Source organism: Dryobates pubescens, chromosome 4, assembly GCF_014839835.1.
Source record: "Dryobates pubescens isolate bDryPub1 chromosome 4, bDryPub1.pri, whole genome shotgun sequence".
NCBI lineage: Eukaryota > Metazoa > Chordata > Aves > Piciformes > Picidae > Dryobates > Dryobates pubescens.
This window is the reverse complement of record NC_071615.1, coordinates 36,507,957-36,535,799: the sequence shown is the minus strand read 5'-3', so window position 1 is coordinate 36,535,799 and position 27,843 is coordinate 36,507,957. Positions and strand designations below refer to the sequence as shown.

At 38.8% G+C, this 27,843-nt stretch overlaps 1 protein-coding gene across 1 annotated transcript; it reads right to left on the bottom strand.

Annotated features, from left to right (window-relative positions):
* Nucleotides 1-212: 212 nt before the first annotated feature.
* Nucleotides 213-27,843, bottom strand: LOC128897197 (uncharacterized). Its single transcript, XM_054161277.1, has 2 exons — nt 27,653-27,843; nt 213-1,623 (listed from the first exon to the last, which is right to left on the bottom strand). The coding sequence occupies exons 1-2, from the start codon at nt 27,841-27,843 to the stop codon at nt 213-215; spliced, it is 1,602 nt and encodes a 533-aa protein (XP_054017252.1).

Genomic DNA, 27,843 nt, shown 5'->3' with positions numbered 1-27,843 from the left:
CAATTTCTGTTTGGAGAGCACCACTCCACAATCAGTAGCATCCCTTGTTTTAATAGCTGAAATCTGAGCCCCAGTATCTACTAAAAATGTAATAGGAATTTGTTTTGGTCCTACAATGCCAGTGATTAGTAAATCGCCCTGGCCATTTTCGGTGAGCTGACGAATATACATCCACCCCTCACCCCTCCGCTCACCATTGAGGAGTGAAGACTTCAGTTTCCCTGAGGCTGAAAAGAAGGCACGCCTTTATTCTCATCAGATAAGTCTATTAAGGGGGGAGCGGTGGGCTCAATTTTCTGGTTGGGCTCAGGCCAGTTCTTCACAATCATTTCTAATTGCTTTGTGTTTAGCCCATCTATTACTTCTTTGGGGATATTTTTCTTTAGGCCTAAACCCCACCAATATTGCCGGGTGTTCATATGTTCCCTGCCCCCTGTTCCAAGCCGGCTGGGGGCACGGTTAAACCCCTGAGAGTTTGAGGGTGGGTGGTTCGTTTTTACATGCCTCAAGCCCCTAGTGTCAGGTTTTTTAATTTCTTCAGGAATACTATATTGCCTGGCATAGTCTAATAACTCCCGTCCGACTTCCTCCCATGTCCATGGTTTCAAGTCAGAGTGACTGCCCCCGGATGTCAAGTTGTCTCTTAGAGCAGCCTGCATCCTGGAAGAAAGTGGGGTATCAGCTATTTCCTTTTGGAGCTGGATACCTCTTATTTTAAGCGAGTCAGGGAGACCCCTGACCAGAGGAGTCATTCTGTTTGCATCCACCAGGAGAGAAAGGGGGGATTCAAAATGATGCTTTAGTTCTCTTTCATAGATCATTTGCAGGCATGCAGCCCTTTGCACATTCTCCATTATCTGATTCATCCCTCCTCGCAAAACTACAGGTTCTCCTCTCTCCTTTGGATCAAACCCCCCTGCCCAATACGCAGCTCGCTGGGTAAGGCTCCAGGGTCCACTCCTGTTTTTCGTGGTTAGAAAAACATTATCACCCCAATAACCCATGGCTTCAGCTTCTGTTAACATAATCTGATCACCTCCAGTTTTTGAAACTCTCCACACATATTCCACCTCAGACTCTCCAGCGGAGCGTGTAAATTCTTTACGAATTTTGGCCAGTTCAGTTGAAGAGAAAGGCATCTCTTTGGTTGTGATAGTGGGGGTAGTTTCCCCATCCTCATATAAAATTTCGGTTTTAATGAGAGGTCTCATATGCACAGCAGCTTCCTTAGCTGCTGTCAATTCTGCCCGAGGATATAAGGAGACAGGATCCGGGGAATTCCCCTCCTGCTTTGCTTCTAACTGAATTTTAAGGTCTGCTATTACATTTCTTAAAGTGGCAATATGGCTTCGTAGTGAGCCTACCAAGTCCTGCAAAGAGGAAATAGTTTTATTCTCTTGGTCGTGCCACTCCTCTCTCTCTCTCACTGCAGCTGCTAAACAAGCACCTAATACTGCACAAATAAAAGCTTTCCCTTTTCCGGTTTTTGCCCTCGCTTCCTTTTGCAGAGCCAAAATACGATCAGCCACACTCTGGAAATTATTCCAGTTTTCATAAGCCCAATCAAGACCTTGTATAGATGGGCGAGCACCGTGTGCTTCTAAAAGGTTAAAAAGCCTCTCACTCCGGGCCATCTCTTTTGTTTCACAAAGCATTTCTTAATAGGGCACTAAGTTTCACAGGGAGTCAGATCAAAACACTGTTTGTACGAACAAAATCTTCCCCGGAAAAATTTACACCTTTAAAAGCTTACTCCAAACTAATCTTCCCCAGGAAAAATGCACAATAGATTTTTCAGGAGAGGTCATACACAAGAAAAAACAACCAATCTGGGCTTCTCAAGGAGGTAACACGATTTCCCTGAGAGAACCCACACTTGCAAAAGCTTCTCGGCTTTTGTACCTCAAATTTTCTGTTACACCGGGACAAGAAACCCTATGTTTCTCAGGGAAGAGTCACTCTGTTTCCCTGAGAGAACACACACTTTACAAATATCACAAAAAACTGGGTTTACCAAAACAGGGTACTGAGAATCCTCGGGGAGGCCACACTATAAAATCAACGTTTGTACCCCAGTTAATCTTCCCCGGGAAAGCACACACATGTAAAGCAGGGTACAGAGGATTCTCAAGGAGGTCACACTATAAATTCAACATTTGTACCCCAGATATTCTTCCTCGAGAAAGCACACACATAGAAAGCTTTTGAGAACTCCCACACAGTCTCTCTGAAAATTTCGCTTCGTCCTTCTCCGGCCACTTCCCTCGCGGGAGAGTGAAAACGCGAATCTGGACTCCGCACTCACTTCGTACTCAGAGTACGTCTCAGACACACACACATATCTCGGGGTTCTCAGAAATACAGTAGTTTTGCTGTGATACTTTCACTGCACGGGAATCCTGCCGACTACGCCAATTAAATGTCTCGGTCCGGAGAGGGAAGGAGACTAGTTCTTTTGAATATTCCCGTGTTGTGAAATTAAAGGCATAAGCGAAGCCAAAATATCAACAGCTAGACTATTTATTATATAGAGAAAATGGAAATAAGAAAGGGAGAGGGTGAAGAAAATAGAGAGAGGGAGAGATAGAGAAGAGGAAAGGAGTTAGGGAAGGGATTATATTACCAACGGTCAGAGGTAGAGGGGAGGTTTTCAGAGTCCAAGATCCGTTGTGTTGCCCCGTGATGTTTCCAGCGTGTGGTGCCGTCTTCTTTCTTCTGACTTGACAGTGTTGCTCAGGTCTTTTTATACAGTTTTTTAGCCCTTAGGCAAGTGTCCAGGTGTTGGTCCCCAGGACATTGTTCTGGGAAATCATCCTTAGGTAAGCATCCAGGTATTGTCCCCCATCAAATCTTTCCAGGAGATCATAAGTATCCAGGTATCGTTCCCCAGGAAGTCTTTTTGTGTATTCATGTGAGTTTGAACAGTGGTCTGGATGGAGGGGGGGGGGGCCTCCGCCTCCTACCTCTCCATCTCCCTGTTTACCCACTTCTCACACATCAGGAGACAGGTGGAGAGTCCATTGACTCATCACCCTCCCTTCCTGGGGGTATCTGATAGCTAGGAATGATCTTGTCTTGAATGCGTGATGGCGGGGTCCTTGGGCTATTGTGGTAGTCCAGCTGCAGTCCGGTTATCCTTTGTTGGGGCACCTCTTGATCCATGATGTAATCACAAGGTGATTTGCATCCAGGATTGGTAGACAGGATTCCTACACATACCAATGCCTTTATTTTACATAGAATAGAATAGAATAGAATAGAATAGGATAGGATAGGATAGGATAGGATAGGATAGGATAGGATAGGATAGGATAGAATAGAATAGAATAGAATAGAATAAACCAGGTTGGAAGAGACCTTCAAGATCATCGTGTCCAACCTATCATCCAACACCACCTAATCAATTAAACCAAGGAACCAAGCATCCTGTCAAGCCTTGCCCTGAACACCCCCAGCACCGGCAACCCCACCACCTCCTCAGGCAGCCCATTCCAACGGGCAATCACTCTCTCTGTGTAAAACTTCCTCCTAACCTCCAGCCTAAACCTCCCCTGATGCAGCCTGAAACTGTGTCCTCTTGTTCTGGTACTGGTTGCCTGGGAGAAGAGACCAACCTCTGCCTTACTACAACCCCCCTTCAGGTAGTTGTAGAGAGCAATAAGGTCACCCCTGAGTCTCCTCCTCTCCAGGCTAAGCTCAGCCTCCCTCAGTCTCTCCTCACAGGGCTTGTGCTCCAAGCCCCTCACCAACTTTGTTGCCATTCTCTTAAATATACTGTAGGTCCCGGTTTTTTCCACAGATTTATCTTTCTTCTGTGCAACCTCTTCTAGGTGAACCTGCTTTATCAGGGGAGTTGGACAAGGTGATCTTCAGTGGTGCTTTCCAGACCCTAGTGTTCTGTGATTCCACGAACCACAAAACAGATGTAGAACAAGAATTCAATGTTGAATCTGCTAATTAACACTGTAAATTTAACAAGTCAATTCCATTTCTGTTGACTGTTGCCAGCCTCTATGTAGATAATTAATGGTTATGCAACCAGTGCAATGACAGATATGAATCACTTGCATTGAGTATCAACACAAATTTTTAATAAATATTTAAATAATTGCTATTCTTGAATCATTACTGATGTTAGGTGTACTAAAACACTTAACAGAAGTAAAATATTGAGAGAGTTGCTCTACCAAAAAAAAAAAAATCGTAGATGCTCCTGTCATTTCTTGGATGCTTTGCTTCAGAAACAGAGGTAATGGGCCTTTGAAAGAGGTTTTAAATTTCTGCAGTGGTGGATTGCCCTGTGTGCTTGGGCCAAGAAAGTAACATTGATCTTTGAAGCACAAGGCTTGGTAAAATGGGTACAAGATCTTTTAATAATGGACATATAACAGAAATAGAAAATTATTTGTTTCTTTCCCTTGGATAAAAACTGTGTCATTGAAGCAAAGGAACTAAATATTTGAGAATAAAAAATAATGAGTTGTATCACTTCACACATTAAATTCTTTAACATATACCTATGTGATTTGTTGTTGTTGTTTTTCCTTGTATTTTGAATACCTCCTATTCAAAAACTCGTTAAAAAATAAAGGGAATTGATTATGGAAAAATCAAATTAATTCCTCAGTCTGTTTTTCCTTATTTAATAAACATTCATAAAGGAACAATAAAGAAGAGCTTTATCAAAAGCTTATAATGGGGAAGACACATTCTCCTAAAACATAAAAGCACAGTATAACATACAAGTAGCTGCAGTTAAGTGTGTAATACAAGCCTAATACTCTCTACTTGGGCAGCAAAATATATTTACAGTGTTTGCTACTTGATTATGTTGTCAAATAAGTAAAAAAACCATCCAGACATTGAGCGCTGTATCTGAATTTTAACTCAGCTGAGATTTAGTTCTGCTTTAGATTTGAAGGCCTGAAACTCATTTTAATCTAAGTGATATTTGCTGTTATCACTAAAAAAATCAGATTTGATCTTCTTGTTACAAATTCAAACTTATCTCTCTCACAGGGTTGTCTGTAAATTACAGAACGAAGATACATTTAAAGCTCTTGGGTCAAACTGGAGGAATTTTAAACAGGCAAACACAAACTGCCTTGTGAATCTTCCAGGTTGCTTGTTTTGACTTTTACCATTTTAAAATAAGAATTTGAACTGGTCTTTATTTGTACTGTAAAGAACAGAATTGCTTTCTTTTTAAAGAGATGTTTTAGTAACTTGGTCAAGATGTCATATATAACATCCTTAAAATGAATTGCCAAGACAAAGGTTTTCTGTTAAAATAAACTTCTGGGAACTTAGGTTGTTGAAACTTTCTATATTATAGTCAGTAATGCCTTGTCTAGAAAGTGTACACAATTTAACTTTGAGCTCATTTAATTTCCAATGTGTCTCCAGGAAAGAGATTCTTACAATTATATTAAAAGACAAAAATGGCAAATAAAGTACAGAGGAAGATATTTCATTGGAAAGGTGTTGGCTTAGAATCATCTCTGTATTTCATTATCATCCAATCAAGCAATCAAACTTCTTCACCTCTGGATTTCACATTCTGCTGATTATCATTTATGTACTTTAATTGGTTACATTGCAATTTTGGGCTAGACCCTTATGAACAAAAGGGCTGTTACTGATGGTTCATTTACAGTTCTAGTCCCCTTTTTGTAGTTGGCTAACAGATTCCCTCCAGATTTCTCTATCATCACCTACACAGCACTCCCACTGGCTATAAAATACTGCAGCAGCTTGTAGGTAATTGATCAGACAAGTGAACTGTAAAATATTCATTTTCTACTTCAACAGCTAGATAAATCTCTTGGGAAGTGGATGAAAATATTGCTTATGCACATCAGGGTCGGTGTAGTAATAGCAAGGTTGCTGATAAGCAGGGGTCTGCTACAGAGTTAATGCTTAATTCTGTTCCACGCCAGAGATGGGAAAGCATGCAGCTTCTCTTTGCCTCCAGCTACCAGTCTCATTATATACTGAACCCAAGGCATCAACACCAGTCCACCAGCCATGGTGCTTCGGGAATGGTGCTTCCTATTTTAATCAATCAGGTTCATCTTGGTGTAACATGCCAAAAAACAAATTAACACTTAGTTACTGTAACCAACATGCTAAATACCAAAATATTAATGAACAGAAAAGCAGGAGTGAAAAGGGACTGACAGAAGAGGGAAAGGAGAGATGAAACCCGCTTTTTCTTCCCCCCACCCTTTCATCAACATTCATCTTTGCAATTCCCTTTCTGAGGTTTTACTGGGTTTGGATTTTTTCTTTCGTACCAAGATTTTAAGTCTCTCTCAAGGTGCTTTACTTGAAAGCCTTTAAGAGCAAACTGCATACAGACTTGTAGAACAAAAGCAGAAGTTAGTGAATTCTTTGTGTCTTTATCTTGCTGTGTTGCCATAGTCAGAGAATTAGCAATAGCTTTGCTTTTATCTCAAGCTAAATGTATGTTAGGCAACCTTGCTCAAGCCCAAACTATACTAATCTGAAAAGACATGCAGTCCCTCTAACTGTTTTCTTCTCACACAAGAAGGAGAAAGCTAAAATTTAAGAATTGGAATATTAGCAGCATTTTTTCCCCAGTGGCTATTTTTTGAAGCAGCAGAGAACATACATTTGTTTCCAATGTCCTTGGAGTGTGGTGTCAGTCAGCTTAAGAAGAGGCATTTCAAGTAAAAAAGTCAATACTATGTATGCCACGGTGTTCTGACCACCTGGGGAAGACAAATGGAGTGCTGCAATTTTGCAGTGGAAAAGTGAGTGTATTATAGGTGCTGCAGTGTCTACTGTAGAGATGCTGACAAGTAAATCAGCCTTTCTTGGATCAGAATAGTCATTTGCTGCAACAGCACAAGATAGCTTCACATTTCTTTACATATCAGCTAACTTCTGTTGATTTAAATTTAGTGCCAGAGAAAATGATGGTAATAAATTGGCCAGTCAGAAAATTTGGATAGCTTTCTAACACCAGAGTGCATTAGCCAAAGATATTATTTTTCCCATTATCCTAGTAAATTGACTTGTTCACACATAATCATGGTCTTGAGGTGAATCACCCAGGCTGGAATCAGCTCCATTACAAATACATGCCTTCAAGACTCTTTCAGGTGTTGTCTAGTCACTTGACAATCCAAGTGTTCTGAAATGTATTCAAACACCATCCCACTTCCAGAAAAGACAGGCTGTGGTATTCTAAACGAATTTCATTGGCCAAGTTAAGGTGGGAGGCGAGGTTAGTCCCAGCGCGGCTGGAACTTCCTCTCAGTCTTCCTTCCTTCGCTGTCCCTTTCGGCTGGATTCTGCTTCTGGGATTCTGGCCAACTAAGATAAGAACTAACTCCCTGTGCATAGGCCTCTGTCTGCTGTACTAACTCCCCTTTCTTCTCGTCTTCTACCTCTTTGGGGGAGAAGGGAGGTAGGGGGGTGAAGGGGGCACAGGGGGAAGCCCCCTCTGTGGGGGGGTCTGGTTTCTGGTTGAGTTTATTTGCTGTATATTCCTGTATATATTGTAAAATACCTGTATTTGTTGTGTTACATATAATCTGTTTCCTTGTAAAATATACTCTCATTTCTCTGACTGGGTTTAGCTGTGGTATCTTTCTCAGTGGGGGAGGGAAAGCAGAGCCTTTCCTTTCAAACCACTACAGTGCAACTAAAGAAAGTAACCTCTTTAACATACATTCTGAAAAACATTTTCTGGTGCAGAGTGCAGTTCCCTATCTCTCTTTTTTTTTTTTTCTGAAAAAGATTGGTGAAGATGAAAGTACCTATTCATAATGAGAAAACTATTCAAAACAAAGAAATATTAGATAACAACACAAAGCAGAGAAACAGAAATGAAAGCAAATGCTGGAAATACAACACAGTTTCCATTTGTGTCCTCAATACAATAAATTCTGCTATTTTAGCACTTTCTAAATTCTCACTCAGTTAAAAGGATAATTAAAAACAAAAATAAAGTTCCCTTAGTAATGAGGTGATAATGAAGTACACCATGAAAATCAAGTGTCTGTTTAATAACTGTGTGTAACCTTTGCTCTTTAAATACCAGTTGTGATGATGGCAATGTATTTAAAGGGAAATAGATGGATCAGGAGTTGTCTTTTCTATCTACTATTTAAAGGATATTATTTTCCTCTAATATGTAATTAAAGTAAAATAGCTCCTTCTTAATTTTTCTTTTTTTTTTTCATTTCCCCTCTCCTTCTCTTCTTTCCTTCCAGTCTTTCCCTTTCAATTTTCCTTTCCCTCTCCCTTTCAATTTTCCTTTCTCTCTCCCTTCTCCTGTTCCCCCTCCCCCCTTCTCTCTCTCCTTTTTCGTCTCTCCCCTCTTCCTTTTGTCTTTATTTGGATAAAAGGTGTTATGAAAAGGCTTTAATTTTTTTAATCTGAAAATATTTTGCTATTTATTTCTGCCCTTGTTTTCTTCTCCAGGCTTCTATTCATACTTCACTGAGCTGTACAGATTTGGTTTTGGTAGGTTTCTAGGTAACTCTTTAGTATAAGCCACTCATCTCTGAAAATAGAAATGCCTTTGTTTTCCAAGACTATCTTTATATGATTTTAGCATTTCCTTTTTATTCCAGCTAGCTACTGAAATTAGTAACAGCCTATTTAAGCATGTACTGGATTTTACAGGTTTCACCCAGTATTAAAATCATCTGCTTCCCATGAAGTTTTGTGAAGGACCAACTCTCCTTTATGGGTCAGAGCTGCTTGGAAACATTCAAGCACTGCTGAACCTTAATCACCTTGGGTACTTCTCAATCACCTTTATGTCTATCTCATCACTCTTTTTTTCCTGCCTATATGACACACAAAATACATTTAGTCTTCAAGCTGATTTTTTTCCTTTTTTTTTTTTAATAAATACTGTGTTGTTGAGAAGCATGAAGAGGACACTGAGCTATGCTCCTGTGGAGAAACTACTAGAGGGAAGATGTCCAAATGTTTGTCGCTGCTTCTCAAGCTTAAGGCATTTTGCAGAGCACTGGTGGTGGGTTGGAAAAGGGTTGAATGTGAAGAAAAAGACAAAGGCTGCAGATCTTCCAACACAAACAAAAATAATGGCAGAAACAAAAATGAGGGAGAACAGGGCTAAAGTTAAAGAGGAGACTAGAAAGAGCAGAAATCCTGAAAGAAGAAGGGGAAATAAATACAAGGAAAAGCATAGATAAGGCAAGGCAGTTCTCTTTCCTCTTGCTCTGCCCTTTAATTACAGGTTTCTTTGGTTGTTTTCTTCCACTTAACTGGTATGAGTTCCTTACTGTAAGAATTATAGTAAAAAGAAGCATTTTTTTAACAGAAAACCAGGCTACAATCAGACTGTGGCCGCCTGCTTTGAAGTCATTGTACTCTCCTAGCTGCTGCTGCCTGTTTCATTAAAAAGGAAATAAAATTCTCTATGCATCTCTGAATCTGCTCCCAAACATGATTGTCTCTGTTCAAGCACCTTGTTACTTGCAGCAGCCTAAGTTCAAGAAAGTTCTAGAAAGATGTTTTAGTCCTTAGAGTAGTCATTTAAACAAGATATAGGGTTTGCATGGCAAGATTTTGATATGAACCATAGCTGCAGAGGATGTCTTCTATGAGGAAACAGTAGAAGCTGTGACCCTGTCAAATTCAGTTCTACAGGGCTCCAAGACAGACCCACTTCTGGCCAAAGCTGAGCCAATGAGCAATGTTGGAGGTACCTCTGTGATAACATACTTAAGAAAGGATAAAAAACACTGTGCAGCACCCATGAGAGAGGGGAGTAGGAATGTATAGGAGGATCAGTTGTGCAGATAACAGGGTCAGTGAAGGAGGGGAAGAAGGTGATACAGGCACCAAGGTAGATTCCCCTACAGCCTGTGATGAAGACCAGGGTAACGCAGGTTGTCCTTCTGCAGCCGATGGAGGACTCCATGCTGGAGCAGGTGGATGTGCCCAGTGGCCCTGAGGAAAGCCTGCACAGGGGCTAGCAAGACTTATGACTCCATGGAGAGAGAGGCCCACAAGGGAGCAAGTTTTCTGGCAGGATGTGTGACCCTGTAGGGGACCCATGCTTGAGCAGTTCATTTCTAAAGGACTTCACCGTGTAGAAAAATCCATGCTGGAAAAGGACCCATGCTGCAGAATTTCATGAAGGACTGTATCCTCTAGGTGGGATCCCTCACTAAAGCAGGGAAAGAGCATGAGGAGGAAGGGGCAGCAGAGAAAAAGCATTATGAAGTCATCCCAATCCCTGTTCCCCATCCCTCTGCACCACTCATGGGGAAGAGAAACAGAATTCATTTGAACCTTGCAAGAAGAAAAACATGAGGGAAAGGCATTGTTTGCTCTTATTTCTCACTACCCTACTCTATTACAATTAATTTCAAATACATTAAATTATTTTCCCCAAGTCAAGATTGTTTTGTCATGACAGTAATTAGTAAGTGATCTCTCTGTCCTTATCTCATTCCATGAGCTTTTCGTCATCTTTTCTTCTACTGTTCTGCTGAGAAAATAAAGTAAGGAGAGTGGTTTCTTGGGAAGGTGGTGGCCAGCCAAGGCCAGCTCACCCCAAACAAGCAGCCAGGGATTATGTTCCACAGATGTATAAGAAATTACAGAGGGATTTTTTTTAATTTAAAATTTTCTTTTAAATGAGGAAGACAAAATGATCAGGATCTACTTAAAATAAAGAAGGAGAATTGCTTCTACACAGCCCTCCTGTTCTGGGTAACACAGATGCAGACCTGTCACTTCCTAGGAAATGCCATTGTTTCCAAGCTGTGCTCCATACTGTCTGGAGTGTAAGGAACAGCTCTGATGAAAGGCTGAATTGCAGTGCTCGGGGCTTGCAAATGGGAGGGTCAGGTATTCTGATCCTTGTCTCACAGAATGTGTTTTGTATCTTACATCTAATAGCAGCTGGAAAGATGAATGTCATCTCATGAACAGACAGCTTGGTGTGCAGTATTGATATAGTCCCAGAGGAACAAAAGCTGTGTCTCCTGCTTAACAGGTAAGACCTCTAAGCTGCAGGCCATTACAGAAGATGATCTGCAAGTCCCAGATCCCATGTGTTAAGGAAACAGAAATAGAAGATGCATTCTTTTCCCTAAGTATAATATTTTCTCTGTGAAAGTAACAGTGAATTTAAGACCACTTTCTGTGGACTACTATATATAGCAAAAGTCTAAATATTTGCAGCAATATTTCAAGTGGGAAAAAAGCTAAAAACTCACAGGAAATAATGTTAAAAACTCCAAAGAAATACAAATCTTAGTACACCTTGTATACATCTATAAGCAGAATAAAGAGAGCTGTCTTATTGTCTGAACATCCTTCTGCTGCTTTTCATCCTCTCTGAATACTTTATCTGGCTGAACTTGGCCATTTTGAGGTTCTTTATGCTATGACAGTTTTTCTTTTAACCACTGTAGTTTTTCCAAGCTTTAACAATAGTTGTTATATAATTCATTTAAATGCTGATAAACCTTTTCCTTTTGTTGTACAAATCTGATGTGTCAGTTTTCCCCTCAGCACTCAAGTACAGGGCTCTATGCAAGATAGTTCTTTTGTTCAGTTAATCATCTGCCTGCCTTTCCATAAAGGACTCTAACCCATTTTCAGTATTTCAAAAGCCCATTTCACCATTTTATTTTCTTTCCAGTTGTGGTTGGTTATCAGAGGTCTTACTCAATAGATGTAGTCAATGCCTTTGCAGTCAAAAAGTTCAATTACTCTAGTCACTGCCATGAATCTAGATCATTTACAAAGATCTTACTTCCCAGTTCATTCACTTTCTTTTAAGTAGAACTCTCCCAAGTACTGTGTACATATACCAGCTGTGATTTGCATGAATACCACATCTCCAGCGGGTTTGGGGGAAAAGAACCAAGAGAAAGGCAAGTATATATGGCCTTGATCAAAATACTTGCAGATTCACAGATTTTTAATTATTTAATATTTATTTCATTATTTATTATGTCCCTTATTTGAGTCTCATCACCTCTGTGCCCACTTGATTCAAATAAGGTGGAAATAAAGATTCTTTTCTATTTTCACATTACCATTGCTCTTACTCAAGCCTTTGCATGGTTATTTAGCAAGACCTGGATTGCATTCTCACATTCAGGGATTTTTTCAAGCAACTGGGATAATTCATTCCAGAATTTCCTGTGCAAATGGGGTAGTTGGAGACCAAAAGGAGACTAGACAAGAAATAATTTGGAGCACAACAGAGGAAAAAGAAATGCATTCTACAGAAAGAGGGAAATAAGTTAATCCTTCCTATGGACAAGAGAAAACAATGAAAACAAAACGCATAAAACACAACACAAACAATCATGAAACCTAAGAACATAGGAATTATACTTTTTGCTAGAGCTATTCCTTGGTGGTGCAGTTGACTTTAAGACTACACCTGGCATGGCAAAACTGGCAGGGGGAACCCTCATAAAGAAAAGTGCCTCCTACACTGATCATGGGCATTTTATTCAATACAGTGCTTATTTAGTCCACACTCAATTTCAGATGGTCCTCTCCATTTCCAAAACCTTTCTTTCCTTTTGAAAACATTTATGGACTTTGCTCTGGAGTTTGGCAGAAACATCTACCATTAAATCAGGATAAAATTATTGGTTTACATGCAGATACTTAGGACTCTGATGGCCAACTGTTTGTGTTTAGAATGCATCACACACCATCCCATCTCTAATTGCACAACTGAATGCCTTGTATCCATGCCCAGAGCTGTGTTTTCACATTCATAAAATCACAACTGTGATATAGCATCACTCAGCTGGTGTTTTGGGAGAGTATATCCAAGCTAACTACTATCAGGAATTCAGATTCAATATAAGGTTGTTAAAAAGCAATTCAGCTGTGATTTAGAAGCAGCAAAAGAGGCATAGGAAACCCAGTGTGTTTGTGTTTGAAGCATAATCCCTGAGAGTTTATAGAAAGCATAGCAAACGTTTAACATGTTTACAAAATTTAACACCTTCATTGTTGTTCTACACTATACTTTTCATAACCTATCTTTTGAAACAGAAATCTCACATTTGGCAAGCTTGAACAGCCAAACTAGAACATGAAAGAAATATTTTTACTACTGATAAAAATACATCCCCCCCAAATGACAAACAGAGTAAGATAAAATGTGTAAGTCCTTAGCCTTTAATAGCAAGCTGAAGAAGGAAGATCTATTTTTCAGCAGCCATTTCATTGTAATCCAAAGAGCAAACAGATACTTCAAATGAATGTTTGATCCATCATTGATTTATCTTTTTAGAATTATTATTACAGTTAGCATATTACTATATTTAAAAAAAAAAATATGTTCCTGTCTGCTTGTGTTAAGGATTTTCACATATAAAGAGGGCAGACGCTGTCTAGATATGTACCCACCCAGTAAACATCTTGCAAAACCACCTATTTAAAGTACAGGTTTGTTGCTATTCAGTCAGTTCAGGGCACAATTAACTGTCTTTCCAGATCTGTTGTTGCCTTTTGTACCAACTGTTCTGCAGAAGGCAGCTTATGCACAGTATAAGGATAAGGAGAAGAGCATGTGAAAAGAGCCAACAGCAACTTGGAATACAATGAAGCATTGAGAAAAAGCCTCTGGTTGCTCAGTGAAGAAAGAGTAAAGCCACATTAAAAAAAGTATTTCAGAAAGATTGGGGAAAATAGTAAGAATGATCTTATATGTATTTTAAAGAGTTCCTTTTGAAAGGAAACTAACAGAAATGGTTTTCCTTTTCTTGTTTCCTTTGCAGGAAGATGGTTAAAATTTTATCTTTGGGTGTTCATAGAATCCTAGAATTAGAGAATGGTCTAGGTTGGAAGGGACCTCCAAAGTTCATCTAGTCCATCCCTCCTCTGCAGCAAGCAGGGGTATCCTCAACCAGATCATGTTGCCCAGAGTCCTATGAAGCCTCACTTTGAATATCTCCAGGGATGGGGCCTCAACCACCTCCTCAGGCAACCTGTTCCAGTGTTCCACCACCATCATGGTGAAGAACCTGTTCCTAACAGCCAACCTAAATCTGCACTTCTCTTGAGTTCTGCATCTTCATGCAAGTACTTTGAAACTCCAGCCCTACCACTACATGCTGTTTATTTGTTCCAGTGCCAAAAGGCATTAAAAAATGGGGACCCGGTGTGCTGGGCACGGTCCATAGTGAATGATATCTCTAGCCTTGAAGATGCTGTTCCTCTAAGATGCAGGAGAAAAAGCAAGGGATAAACCAAGTGAGCTAGAATGAGATGTTAGGTCAGATAACACACAGGCAATGAATACCTGTGTTCCTCTGGCCTGCTGCAGTAACTGTTCTTGTTAACAGGAATTGCATTTTACTGTTCACAGTTGAACTTAAATGGATTCTTTGATGTAATGGAGGGAAATGAAGACTCCTCACTGGGATGATATATTTACAGACATCAAGTATGACACATTAAAAAGTCTCTGTGGAAGACTTGTTGCTTCTGGGATGGAAAGGGTAGTATCATTAGTCCAGTATATCTGAGAATGCTCATATTCTCTACTAAGAAATAAAGAAATAAAACTTGGACAAAATTAACATACCACTTCTCTTTAAATAGATGTTCTGAGGATGCTATATTTTTCTGTGATCAATACAGCAGGAGTTCATGCAAGTTGCATTTAAATTAGGCAAAATAAGTTTAATCAGATTCAAGTTTCAGGTTCCCAGAAGAAATCTCAGACATCCAAATAGAAATCTATGTCTGGCAATTGTGGAAAACCTGGCAATGTTTCTTAACCTCCTACAATACCACTAGTGTCAGAGAAATCAGTGGTGTTCTTTGACATATTTGAAGTCATACCTATGCAGAACAGTATATAAAAGCATTTACAAATTAGGAATTTAACCTTTCTAAATGATAATAATTTTATCTACAGCCTGCAAAGTTCTTAGTTTAGCAACATTATGGAAAGTAAATATGTTTTTCTGTGTTCTTACTAACTCTTTTAAAAGAAAACTACTATTACCTGTTAATTTACAATTAGTAGCTAATAAATGTTGAGTTTTCTTTCCTAACAACATTCACTTTTCCAGTGAAATACATACCCTTTGGGATTCAGACATTTTTCTGGTAATGAGCAGCTTTCTCCTTGCATCATTTCAACCTTCTCATTGTAAAATCTGACTCCTATTAGAGCCAGCTCTTTTAGCTCTGCAGATTCTTCTTCTCCAATTAAGGCTTCCTGTCGAGTAGACCAGATTCCTTCAGGAGAGAAATGTTAAAAGTCAGTGAATTATAAAACATCATAAAACACACAAAAGCATAAAAAAGTGTTCCTAAATTAAAATGCTTTCTTGTATAATAATTGGTTGTAATTTTTGTTGAATATTCTGTAAAGCAATAACACGGTACAGTCCTCTTGATCATTGTGAAAGGTTGTGAGCAGCATTGAAGGAAGTGAAATGCCAAGAAGGATTTAGAGTCGGGGGAAAAAAAGGAAAACAAAATTTAGATTGGACAAATTCAGTATAATACATCCATGTGAAGATAATCCAAACACACAGATACACACACAGGAGAGACTTTTAGTAGCCAGGCGTGTTGGAAGAGATTTAAAGATTGGATGGCACACAGATTAGGTATAAATTGTAATGTAGTATGGAAAGGGAAAAAAAAAGTATTAATCATTTTTTTGTCACAAAATTTGGAGCAGTAAAATAGTATGGGGTTTGGAGCAGTAAAATAATACCCTTGCTGGCTTGACCCTGTCACTCATTAGTTTTCCTTCCAACCTGTTTGAGAGGTGGATCAGCCTTTCTAAGGAATTAATCCACTTAACATTCTGTGAAATCAATAAGAATCTATACAATAACTTTGAGATCTGTGAAAGAATTTTGTACTGTTCTGGGCCACTTCTTAGTAGAAAGATATGCTGCACAGAAATCAAGGAAAAGATCCCATGCAAAGCTACAGAGGTGTTAAGAATGGATGTCTATAGTATGGCTACAAAAACGCATACTAACAAAGAGGACAATTAAGAGAAAAAGAACAAATTTCTGATTATAAACAGGAAAAATAGAATAAAATTCTGACAGCAACCTGCATTCAGCAGTGGAATAGTCTCCTTACAAGAAGAGTTGGAGATCCATGCACAATGAAACTTTGAATGAAAAAACCAAAAAACTCATTAGGAAAAAATAAAATTCTGAAACAGTGGTCAGACATTGGAACGGGGAGGTGGTGGAGTCACCATCCCCGGAGGTGTTCTGAAAACTTGTAGACTTGTCACTTCAGGACATGATTTACTGGACATGGTGGTGTTTGGTTGATGGCTGGACTTGATGTTAGAGGTTTTTTGCAACCTTAATGACTCTATGATAAGGGAAAGGGAGTGTAAACTAGCAGAAAGGCGGCCTTGTTGCAGTTTCACCATCCGTACGTAGTCTTCCAAAGCTTCTTCCTTCAAGTGGCAGCAAGGGTTTTAAACTGATGACAAACAGGAATTCACATGTGGCTATCAAGTGCAAATACTTTCTTACATCCCTTCCAAAATTACATTTGTCACAACCTGCTGAAGCTGCAAATTGTAGCTCTTGGTGTGAGTTTGCCATGGCTATAAGTGCAGCCACAGCAGGAAATCTTTTGTGAGGTGTTGCTTCTGAACAGCAGGATGAAATACCTGACGGAAAAGCTTTTAGCCTTATTTTTCCTCTTTAAAACAAAACATGCTAACTAGAGATGCCTCTATGACAGCCTTGGGTAAGAAGGGCTTCACTAGGATAACAATTTTTTGTCAACTCCTCCTCTAAACAGCTGTGAATATCTGAACTCCTTTTTCTCACATATCTGAGCACATTAGTGTTAAGTAGGACAGTACTTTTCATCCATCACTGCAAAGTAAGCTCAGTTTAGTGTATTTTGGAATGTCAGCTCATCCAATTTCCTTTCATTTGCCCTGCTGAGAAACAAAAGTTAAGCTTGAATAGAATGGACCAATGCATAGTCAGATTTAGTAACTTCAGAGTGTTAGTAGCTTGGACTAGATTCAACCTTCTAAGCTGAAGGAATAAACTGCTGTAGACATCAGCAGGATAGGACACCAGACTGCATCAGGAAACATGGGAGCTGTTTCTGTCTGAGTTGTGTGACTGGGAGTTGCAGAGTAGTGGTGAGAAATGTCCCCTTAACAGCAAGCTTGCTTCTTTCTGCAGTTCAAATGATCCACACCTTTTAGCAAGAGAAGCATCTCCAGTCTTCAGACCATCTTTTACTCTTAAAACATATATATTTACTTGAAATAGCATAAGCTGTGTTTTTAATTCATACTCTCAACACATCTACTTAAATCACAGAATCACTAAGCATTAGGAGTTGGAAGGGACCTGGAAAGATTGTCCAGTCCAAACCCCCTGCCAGTGTAGGTCACACAGGAACATATCCAGGTGGGTTTTGAATATCGCCAAAGAAGGAGACTCCACAACATCTTTGGGCAGCACATTCCAGTGTTTTGTCACCCTCGCAGCGAAAAGGTTTTTCCTTTTGTTCACATGGAACCTTCTATGCTCTAGCTTGTACCCATTGCATCTTCCCCTATCATTGGGCATGTCTGAGAAGAACCTGGCTCTGTCTTCCTGACTCTTGCCTCTTGCCCTTCACATGTTTAAAAATATGAATGATGCCACTTCCCAGTCTCCTTGATAGTTAACTTTCAAAAAGCATTTTGGCTTTGATTTGAAGATTTTAGTATGATTTATAAATCAATTTGATCTCTGGATCATTGTTTTATGATTAAGTGGTCTATACAACCTGTGTGTAGTTGGGCTGACAACCTTGACTTGAAGGCAACTACCCTAGCCCAGCAGTGCTGAGATCAGCTTGTTGTGTGCAGAAGGGCAAATTAAGTCTACTGGGAGGCGAAATCAGCAGTGAGTTTGGCAAATCTCCTGAGAAATTCAAGTCCTCCTGGCTGGTGCTACTTGATTCAGCTGATGTTACTTGATTCAATCCTCTTTGCTCTTCCATGAGGCAGGGTTTTACCAGAAAATTTTTACAGCAGAGTCAGTCCAACCTCAGAAATAGAAACAGAAGACTTGTTTGCTACTGAACACTGAAGAACAACTTGGGTTTTTTAAACCACCTCTGCAATTTCACTCACCAGTTGGTACTCTTATTACGAAGTCAAAGTAAAGGCTTAGTCAGGCTATAAAAACATTTCAGGAAAGCACAAGAATGCCAAATTTTTGTGAAGACAGTTACACAGCCTCCTTCCCAAAAGTTTTTTTGTTTGTTTTTATTTATTTTTATGTTCAGAGTAATAAAAGTGCCAGCGATTTCTCACTTTCTACACAAAATTAAATGCTTAATAAGCTGAACAAGTTTCAGCTAAATTTCTCTAATTGCCGACTTCAGGGTATTTTTTATTTGCTAGCCTCCCAGTGGAAAAGAGTACACAGCATTTCTAAAATAACAATAAAACACTGGAAAATCTGCTCTCCTGTACTATTTTTCATGGACTTACTAGTAATGGCTTCTCATTTTCTGGAGACGATGAAATATATCCCAGAAAAGTAACAACAAAAATATAGAGCTTATTTGTCAGCTCTATGATCCCCAATGTGCTGACACTCTTCATATAGAGTTTAACATCATCATCATCAAGCATCTTTTGAATGGTGATTTTTCTTAGGTAAATCTCAAGTGCTCAGCATAAGAAATCAATATGCTTGCCCTCATTTTGCAGCTAAGGGAGCAGAGGACATGAATCAAGATCTTTCACCAAGCCAATATCAGAGCTGGGAAACATGAACAAGAGTCTTAGTTTATTTGAATCTTAGTCATTGACACACAAACATATGGAAGTTTCTTACTCAATTCTATGTTAGAAGATGATAATAAAAACAAGCATGCAAGGTGAAGAAAGGCATCTTCTTGAAAAGTAAGGGCTTTGACATGCAGTACGGTATTTGCAAAAGCATTGGGAACTTCACAGAACAAAATACTGGGTAGTTTTTGTATCTCCCAGGACAAACAGGACTGTTAGAAAAGTCTGTGGTATCTACAGGACTAAGCTCATCAATTATGAATTTTTATAAATGTCAGGAAGTTAATTTGATCAGAATCTGCATCAGAAAATTCAGGGGCTTCTGTTTTCTGATAAAAAACCCCAACAAATTCTAACCTTGAAAAAAATAAACAAACCCCAAAATGTTACAGAAAGCGCAGTCAGGAATATAGAGGAATATACAGGCATTCCTTCCAAAATTGCTATTTTGGAAGAAAAACTCAAGGAATAATTAAAGGGAGTAGAAACAGATTGTGGCCATTCCACGCATACATTGAATAGAGACAAAACCTCTCTACTATCTTTGCACGCAGCTGTAGCTGAGAAAATATTCCACTCAGTGACTGACTAATCTAGCTGCTAATAAGAATCTGATAGTTCTTGGTTATTTTGATTCCAGTTATTATGGCAATAAAATGAGTTAACAGAAATCCAAAGCAAGGCAGCATTGTGTAAATTATTTTAAAGACATAACATGACAGAGATAACAATAGAGAATCATGACTGAGAAATACTGAATGATTACTTTAAAATCTGGAAAGTAAGGGGAAAATTCATGATACTAATTAAACTTCTCATTAGAGTCCCATTTTAAGAAATAAGAGAAAAAGACTCTCTATTTCTCCAGAGACAGCTTTAGCAATATGACAACAGCAACAAAAAGAACCCACAAAAAAACAGGCTTAGTATTAAATCATTTGTCTCTTTCCCTTACAAGCACACACACAGTGAATTGGATTGCATTGTAGATGGTAAAGGGATGTTATCTAAATTACAGCAAATGCTTAACTATTTATAGTTCCCTCTTAAAAACAAAACAGACATCTGATGGGTGTGAGCATGTGCAGTTCTCTGCCAGTGGAGAAGATTCAGCAATCTTTGGTACACTAAACAGAATGCTGGTATTGAAAACTTGAAATTGAGAATTAGAGATAAACCTTCAGATTACACTCTCAGTTCCTACTGAGTCTAATTATTTAGGTGAGTGGTCCAAAGAGCATTTTCTGTCTCATCATTGTCATCAAGAATTGGGACCTCCATACCCCAAAATCTGGGCTAATAGTCAAGCTAACATCTTAGCATGTGTTTGCAGCAGCCTGCTCTATAATAAGTTAGTGGTTAAGTTACTGAGCCTCTTCAGTGGAATGCAGTCTCTATGGATTTACAGGTGCAGGCCCCATGGGAAGAGGCCTAGCTGGTACCAAGTACCTGTACCTGTCAAGTATGATGGATGACCCCACTGTCCCCAGTTATTCCTTTGGAACCAAGAACTGGAACTGTTACCAAAAGGGAGCGATGCTCTGGTATTGCTAAGGGAATCATGGACCTTAGTGAACTTTGCTCTTCATAATGTCATCATAACATGAAAACATACCTCCTGGCCTAAAGCTACCTGCCTCCAATGCAGACCATGCCTTGGGCATGATTCCCTGGGCCCAAACCACACCTCAGTCACTCCTCCTTGGGCATGTGTGGAAGCCTTACACTTGAGGGGGACATGAGGGGTGGAAAGAGGTAGTGTTCGGACATCGGCAGGTGTGAAATTGATTATAAAAGATGTCTCCTTTGCAACAAGACTCAGGGAGCTTTTGCCACCAGGATCCAGAAAGGATCAGAAGGACCAGCAAGACTTGACCCGGAACCAGAGAGATGTCTTTGGACCCTCGTGTTGGTGGAAGCTATAAATCTCTTTCTCTTTTCACTTTACTTTACTTTTCCCCTTCTCTCCTCTCACTTTTCATTACCTATTGTGTGCCATCTTATGAACAAATAATAAAATGTACTGTTGATTGAACTGGTGTGGTTGCCCTGAGTTTTGCACTTTGAGATGACACTAATGAACCATCATGGGTCCTCTTCATGGGCCATGACAAAGACCATAGATACACTTCATACCACTATGTGATCTGCAGACACTGATATAAAAAAAAAAATCTCTTTTGCCCTCAATATTTGGGGAATTCCTGGAGTGATAAGAGCAGCATATTTACTTCAAGATTTAGGAAATGTGTTGTGTAAGCAGAGGAACGGTGCTTTCTGACCCCAAATACATGCCTTCAATAAGCTCTTGACCAGATGCTCTGTTTTTTCACATGTATTTTGTTTGTACACCTACAGTGTAGGTGTGCAACATTAAGTAGCTCCTCACTGATTACCTTAATAAGACTGACCTGATCTATTTTGGAAACTTGGATTAATAATTTGTGAAACAGAAAAAACCCCAAACCAAGCAGTTTAGCATTTTTGAAGAAAAAGCTGCTACATACTTACATTTAAGCCTTACAGCTCTCAGATCTGCAGAAGTATGTGTGGAATTTTTAAGCAATCCATGCAGATGTGAGTGAGCTGATCTTGAAGATGTGAGGCTCTTCATTACAGTGTAAAAGTAGTTGCCAAAGTGGTACAGTTCAGAATCTAGAAGTGCCTTCAAAGCCTGGCTTTCAAGAAGGTGTGATCTCAAATCGGCTTTTTAGATGTTTACACAAAAAGTACCAGGATATGGAAACAAGAATTTGTTCTTTCAGGGTTCTTATCTGGAAAGAAAAGTTCCTGTTGGCAGATGTGGTCACATGCTTTCAGATGCAAATATTATTTTGCTTATACAATAGGAGGATGACAGTGAAGGTCAAGAAGGTTTGGATTAGGACTTAATATATGAATGAGCATGTGTAGGTTTGAATGTTATGAAAAATAGCATTAACATACACAAATGTATCATACAACAATTAAATATCAACTCTATAACATTGATTTTTTTTTCCTTCTGAAGATGGTAAGTTTCAACCCTTCTCAGACTTGATTTTGTCACACTTCGAGTCCTCTGTTCTCCTTGATGAAAGACCCTGACTTTCATGATGCTCTGTAAAAGAGGAATTAGCTTTCCTTCAGGAAAATGAAAGATAGTGCTGTTCAATATAAATATATTTCTTCTGTATTTTCTATCTTCTCTTTCTGATTTTCCTGTCCATCAGTTTTTATTTATATTCTACAATGAAACCCCAGAACACTGGAATGACCATGAAAGGTCATATACATCTGCGAATGTGGCTGGCTCAAGATACTTGAGAGAAATTTAAAATACCTCTGAGGTAGATTAATCTGAAGCAGCATCCTATTCTCATTGATTTCTAAGAATTACAGTCTGAGTTAAAACCCAAAGGAAACAATAAATGCACCTTTAAAAATTGCTAACAACATTAAGTAGTCTTGATTAACACATATTTCTTATAGTTTTTTGTTGTTGTTGTTGACATTGATTTTTACGGGCAAAGTATTTTATGGCTTTGCTTAGAGAATATGACGAAGTATTTTTTTTTCCCCCAAATCATATTCTTTCACTTAGAAATTGAGTGCTTCTCAGATATATTAATAATAATAAAAAAAACAAACCAGCAAATCTTTGATTTAACATTACACACAGAATCATAGAATCACAAAATTTTCTGGGTTGGAAGGGACCTCCAAAGAGCATCTAGTCCCTCTGCAGTAAGCAGGGGCATCCTCAACTAGATGAGGTTGCCCAGAACCCTAGAGCCTCACCTTGAATTGGTGAGGGACCCCAACCACTTCCTTGGGTAACCTGTTCCAGTGCTCCACTACTCTCAGGGTAAAGAACTTGTTCCTAACATCCAATCTAAATCTTCTCTTCTGTAGCTTGAAGCCATTGCCCCTTGGCCTATCACTACAGGCTTTTGTAAACAGTTTCTATCCTTCTTGTAGGCCACCTTCAAGTACTGGAAGGCTGCTATTAGGTCTCCCTGGAGCTTTCTCTTTTCCAGGTTGACCAACCCCAGTTCCCTCAGCCCATCTTTGCATCAGATGTGCTCCAACCCCCTGATCATTTTTGTGGCCCTCTTCTGGACCTGCTCCATCAGGTCCATGTCCTTTCTGTATTGAGGGCTCCAGACCTGGACACAGTACTCCAGGTGAAATCTCACCAGAGAAAAGTGGCAAAATCACTTCACTTGCTCTACTGGCCACACTTCTTTTGGTGCAGCCCAGCATGCATAGTATTTATGCCACTTATGCCATTTATGGTTTAGTTGATTAGATAGTGCTGGATGATAGGTTGGACTCAATGATCTCATAGGTCTCTTCCAACCTAGTTAATTCCATTCCATTCCATTCCATTCTATGATGTACACATTTAAACCTATGTGTCACTTTATGTTGATTCTTTCCACTATTCACCTTCTTCTGAATGTAACTCTTCCAATCTTTCAAACTGGTTTTTAACTTTGCTTTCACCAAAGCTGTCACATCCTCTTTTCAAGTACACTTTGGTTATGACTACTATCCTGGGAAAGGCTATTTGTTTAAAAAAAGGTGTTATGTTGCCCATTTCATCATCATTCAAGTTGTTGTAATATATTACTATATAACATATTACTGTTTGTGATTGAAGTAGCACATGAGTGTTGACCTCTGCAAAGAAACCTGTAGGATGATTAGTGTTCCGCTGCTTAATTTAGAAGTGGTTAATTTAGAAAGCTACATTGTGCACCACATTTTTAAGGTAGTTCCCTCCAGCATGACCAGCACTGATAAACTCTGCTTGCATGCTACTCATTCGTCTAATCCATTTTGTTTCTCTGAAATTCTTCATGGTCCTCCTTATACCTGAATAACATTTTTTTCCTGATTGCACTCTTCAGATTTCAGTTTCATTCCCCTCCCTTCCAGTTCATTAGTGAAGAATAAATGAAGCCATAATGAGAATTCTCAATCATTTCACATATTTTTCTTCTGTAATGAAAGCTCTCTAGATGTGATGCTCAGGGGTATGGTGTAGTAGTGGCAGCCCTGGGAGAGGTAGATAATGGTTGGTCTTGATCTTTGAGGTCTTTACCAACCATGGTGACTCTGTGATTCTGTAAACGGTTTTTTTTCCCCTGTTAGGTGCTTTTTGATCCTGCCTTGTCCCACACATAAAGGAAACCATTTAGTTTCCAGTCCTAAGAAATCAGAAATTCTAGAAGTCTAAAGAAATTTTTTTAAAACCTTTTTTTTCCTTCTGAAATATAACAATCTGGGAACTATTGTATTGTGAAATTTTGTTTTTCATAATTTATAGAATATCAGGTTGAAAGGGACCCTAAGGACCATCTAGTCCAACCTTTCAGGGTAAGACTACAGTTTAAACAAGATGGCCCATCACCATGTCAAGCTGGGCCTTGAAACTATCTACTTCAGGCAAGCTTCTAAAAATAGGCAAAAAAGTTGATTTCCAGTTTACTTTCTTTAAACATAGGAGGCATTTTTTTTCCTCCTCCATTTCTGTGGAACAGTGAGTACTTATAAGGAAAAATTTGGGAGTCTTGAGGTTCACTCATCATCTTTGTTATATACATGAAATTACAGGAAACTTTTGTAGTATGTAGGGCTTTAGTAGCCCCACATTTTTACATATCACTGTAGATTTTATAGTAACCATCAAAAAAAAATTACTGAGTGAAAATTAATGCAAAAAGTCATTTAAATTCTCAGAAGCATTCTTATCTTTCTTTGCTGCTTTCCAGGGGTTTAGAAAACCTGTTGGTTCTATTGCAGTTGTCTTCTTTCAGATGTATTTCTACAGATTTTGAGTATTGGTTTTAAAAGACTAATTTTTTTTTGTGGAAATATGAAGGCACTTCAGCACCTCAGTGATTTATTTGTAAAGAGGCACCCAAAACTGAACCAAATACTCAAGGTGTGGCTTTACCAGTGCTGAATACAGGGGCAAAATCACTTCCCTGGTCCTGCTTTTCATACTAGACACTGATCATAACTTCATCTGATCATAATAACAAGGTCAGATAAAGTTGTATCAAGATGTGAGCCAAAATCACAAATTAATAAATTGTATATGCCTTTTGAACCTGTTCAAATTGGAAACAATAATTTCTATTGCCCTTGCTTTAAAAAGATAGTAAATTTATACTTACTGAAGGTTCCGTAGCACTTTTGGCAACCATTTTACATCTTTAGTGTCTGCACTGTTACACTGGTCTTGTTTACAGGATATTTTTCATCTTATCTCTTATTGCATCCATGTAAAACTTTAATCCTTGATGCCCTCATTTCAACAACCAGAAAAACAGCCATTAGATATGAAGCAGCACTTAACTATATAAGCTTCTCTGACACTAGCTATAACCTGTTAATTTGCATGCAGTAAAGGGCTGCATATTTACAGAGACCTCAGACAGCATACCTTGGAAAGCAGGAAAGGAATTCAAGATAACTAGCTTTTTTAAGGGTGCAGCTGTGAGTTGTGACAATCCTAGACAAGCCATTTTATAATGGCTTCCCTAATGAGCACTTTCTTTCTGTTGTTGAGAGTTCTTAACTCTTTTGTTTGTTTATGTCTTGTTTTTTTATGTGTTAGCAACCATTATAGTAAGAACTTGTCCATCATACTGAGATCTCTAGAAATTCCTATATAAATATCAGCCTTATTTGTCCTGTCTGGGCTGGAAGGTCCAGTGGAGTGTTCTTTACCTTAGTAATTTGGTTGTTGTTATCCAAAACCAGTAGGTGAAGGAATAAATTTTAGGGAAAATATGTTTTACAAATCATTTAAGCAGTGACTGAAAAAAAACAGATTCATTTTAAGTTTAAAACTAGTATCAGAATTGCTTCTTTATCCCAATTAGTTATTTACTCAAATGTTCTACACTTGTCCGAGCACTCTTAAAAGAGATTATTAACAACCTGATAAAATAATAAATAAAAACACTGAAGGAATAAGAAGTATTGATTCTTGGAAGTCCAGCCTAGGCAGGTCCAATCCCTCTCTACTCAATACTTGCTGCTCTCTCTAAGGTTCCTGTGATAAGCTCCCATACAATCTTTTACTTAATCAGACCCTTTTAATGTCCAGTATATCCTTCCACTGAAGGAAATAGATATGGGCACCATTTTTTTTCCATGAATTTATCTGCCAGCTGCCCATTACTTTTGGGACAAATCACATCTTCTAGTACAAGTGTTTGCAGTCAGTGCATGAGTCATTGAAGTTAGCTTGTCAAATTATTAGATTATTGTAATTTTAGGATAAAAAGGATTCTGTTTTCATTGAGGTGACTAATTTTTTTTCTTTCTTACCAACTGTTTTAATCCAGGACGGTATTTATTTAGTCATTTTCTTCATCACGCTTGTTCAGGCAGTTACATTTTGTTCTGTAATATTAATAAAAAGTACAAAGATACAGTCTATAAGAAGTTATGTCATCAACAGAGAGGCCCTGAAATGTGATTGAATGTGACAAAAACTGTTCACCATGCTCAGGTACTCTTTGTTCATACCTACTCTCTGGCAAAATCGTATCTTCTCATATATTAATGTAAGAAAAATTCATGTTGTATACTGATGTTATGTAGTAGAGGTGATTAAAGTGAAGAAAAAGTGAGAAAGAGGTAATGGAAGGAGTGGAATTATAAAAAGAAAAGTCACTGCCAGCCAGAAAGACAACACTGAAAAGACGATTTTAAATTGTTCTCCTTAGTAGTTTTTCTAAACTTGCTAACAGTCTTTCTGCAGCCAAATTTAATGGTCTAATGAAGTCTGAGCCAACATTTTGGAGTTTCACTTTATTATCATGTAGAAAATGTGTGTGATACTTCATGGTAATTTCCTGTTTTTCTAATGTGTCCTTGACTGAAATGTCCCAAAATGTAGTGAGTTACATTTTAGGGACTAATTCCTCTGACCAGATACGGAGCTGAAAGAGATGCAGAAAACTGAATGTGTAGAAATAGAATGACTCAATGTGAGAATTTGGAAGAGAACTAGAAACCCTGGTCTTAAAATGCAGATTTAATATGAATTGTGGCTGCCTGACTTTAGAAAACCATAGCCAGACTGTTTTAACAGCAGGCATACCTGCTTTTATTTTCTTTTATGTTCCTGTCACACACACAACAATCCAGGCTGCCAATTCAGCATTGAGAAGTGGCCATTACCTAGGAAAAAAATAATAATAATATTGTTTTAAAATACATACTTTGGCCCTGTAAGATGGCCAAAGTATTAAGCTGTGACTTTCTTTGATGCTGAAAATGATGAGCACCAAGCTATAAGGGTGAATCTGAAGGATACTTGAATGGGATGCCTGCTGCACTTTGCAAAGAGAGGTTTTATAGATCAGTTTTAAATCACTTTGTTATAACTATGTGGGAATAATAAGCATTATAGCCATAAGTCCTCATAATCTTCCAAGTGCCTACAACATCCAAGAGTCTATGTAATATTCATATGAGGTAGACCACATCTTTATTTTACCCATAGAAACTGTTGCAGGAGCTCAGGAGCGTTAATAGCTGAATGTCCACTGACTTCAGGAATGTTGCTCACAGTGTGTATTTCTCAATGCCTCATTCCTGATTTTCTGTGGTACAAATCAAAGTCAGTGTGAAGTCACTTAACTTTGTGTCAAAATGCAGTTGCAAGGAATACAAAGCTGAGCACAGAAGGCTCTTGGATTGCAGGAAGTGAGGCAATCAGGTCTTCAAATTACTCCAAAACAAGAAGACAGATTCAGAGTTGTATAAAAGATACAAGAATTGAGGATCACCAGCTCGTAGCCTTTATCTGCCAGTGCACAGTTCCCTCTGGATGTGACCAACCTCATCGACAGAACAATCCACCCATCAAATCCATATTTGGAGAGGAGCATGTTGTGGGAGACAGCATCAAAAGCCTTACAGAAGTTCAGGAAGATGACATCCATAGCTCTTCTGTTGTCCACAGATGTAGTCACTCCATCACAGAAGTCTCCTAGGTTGGTCAGGCGGGACTTGCCTCTTGGTGAAGCCAT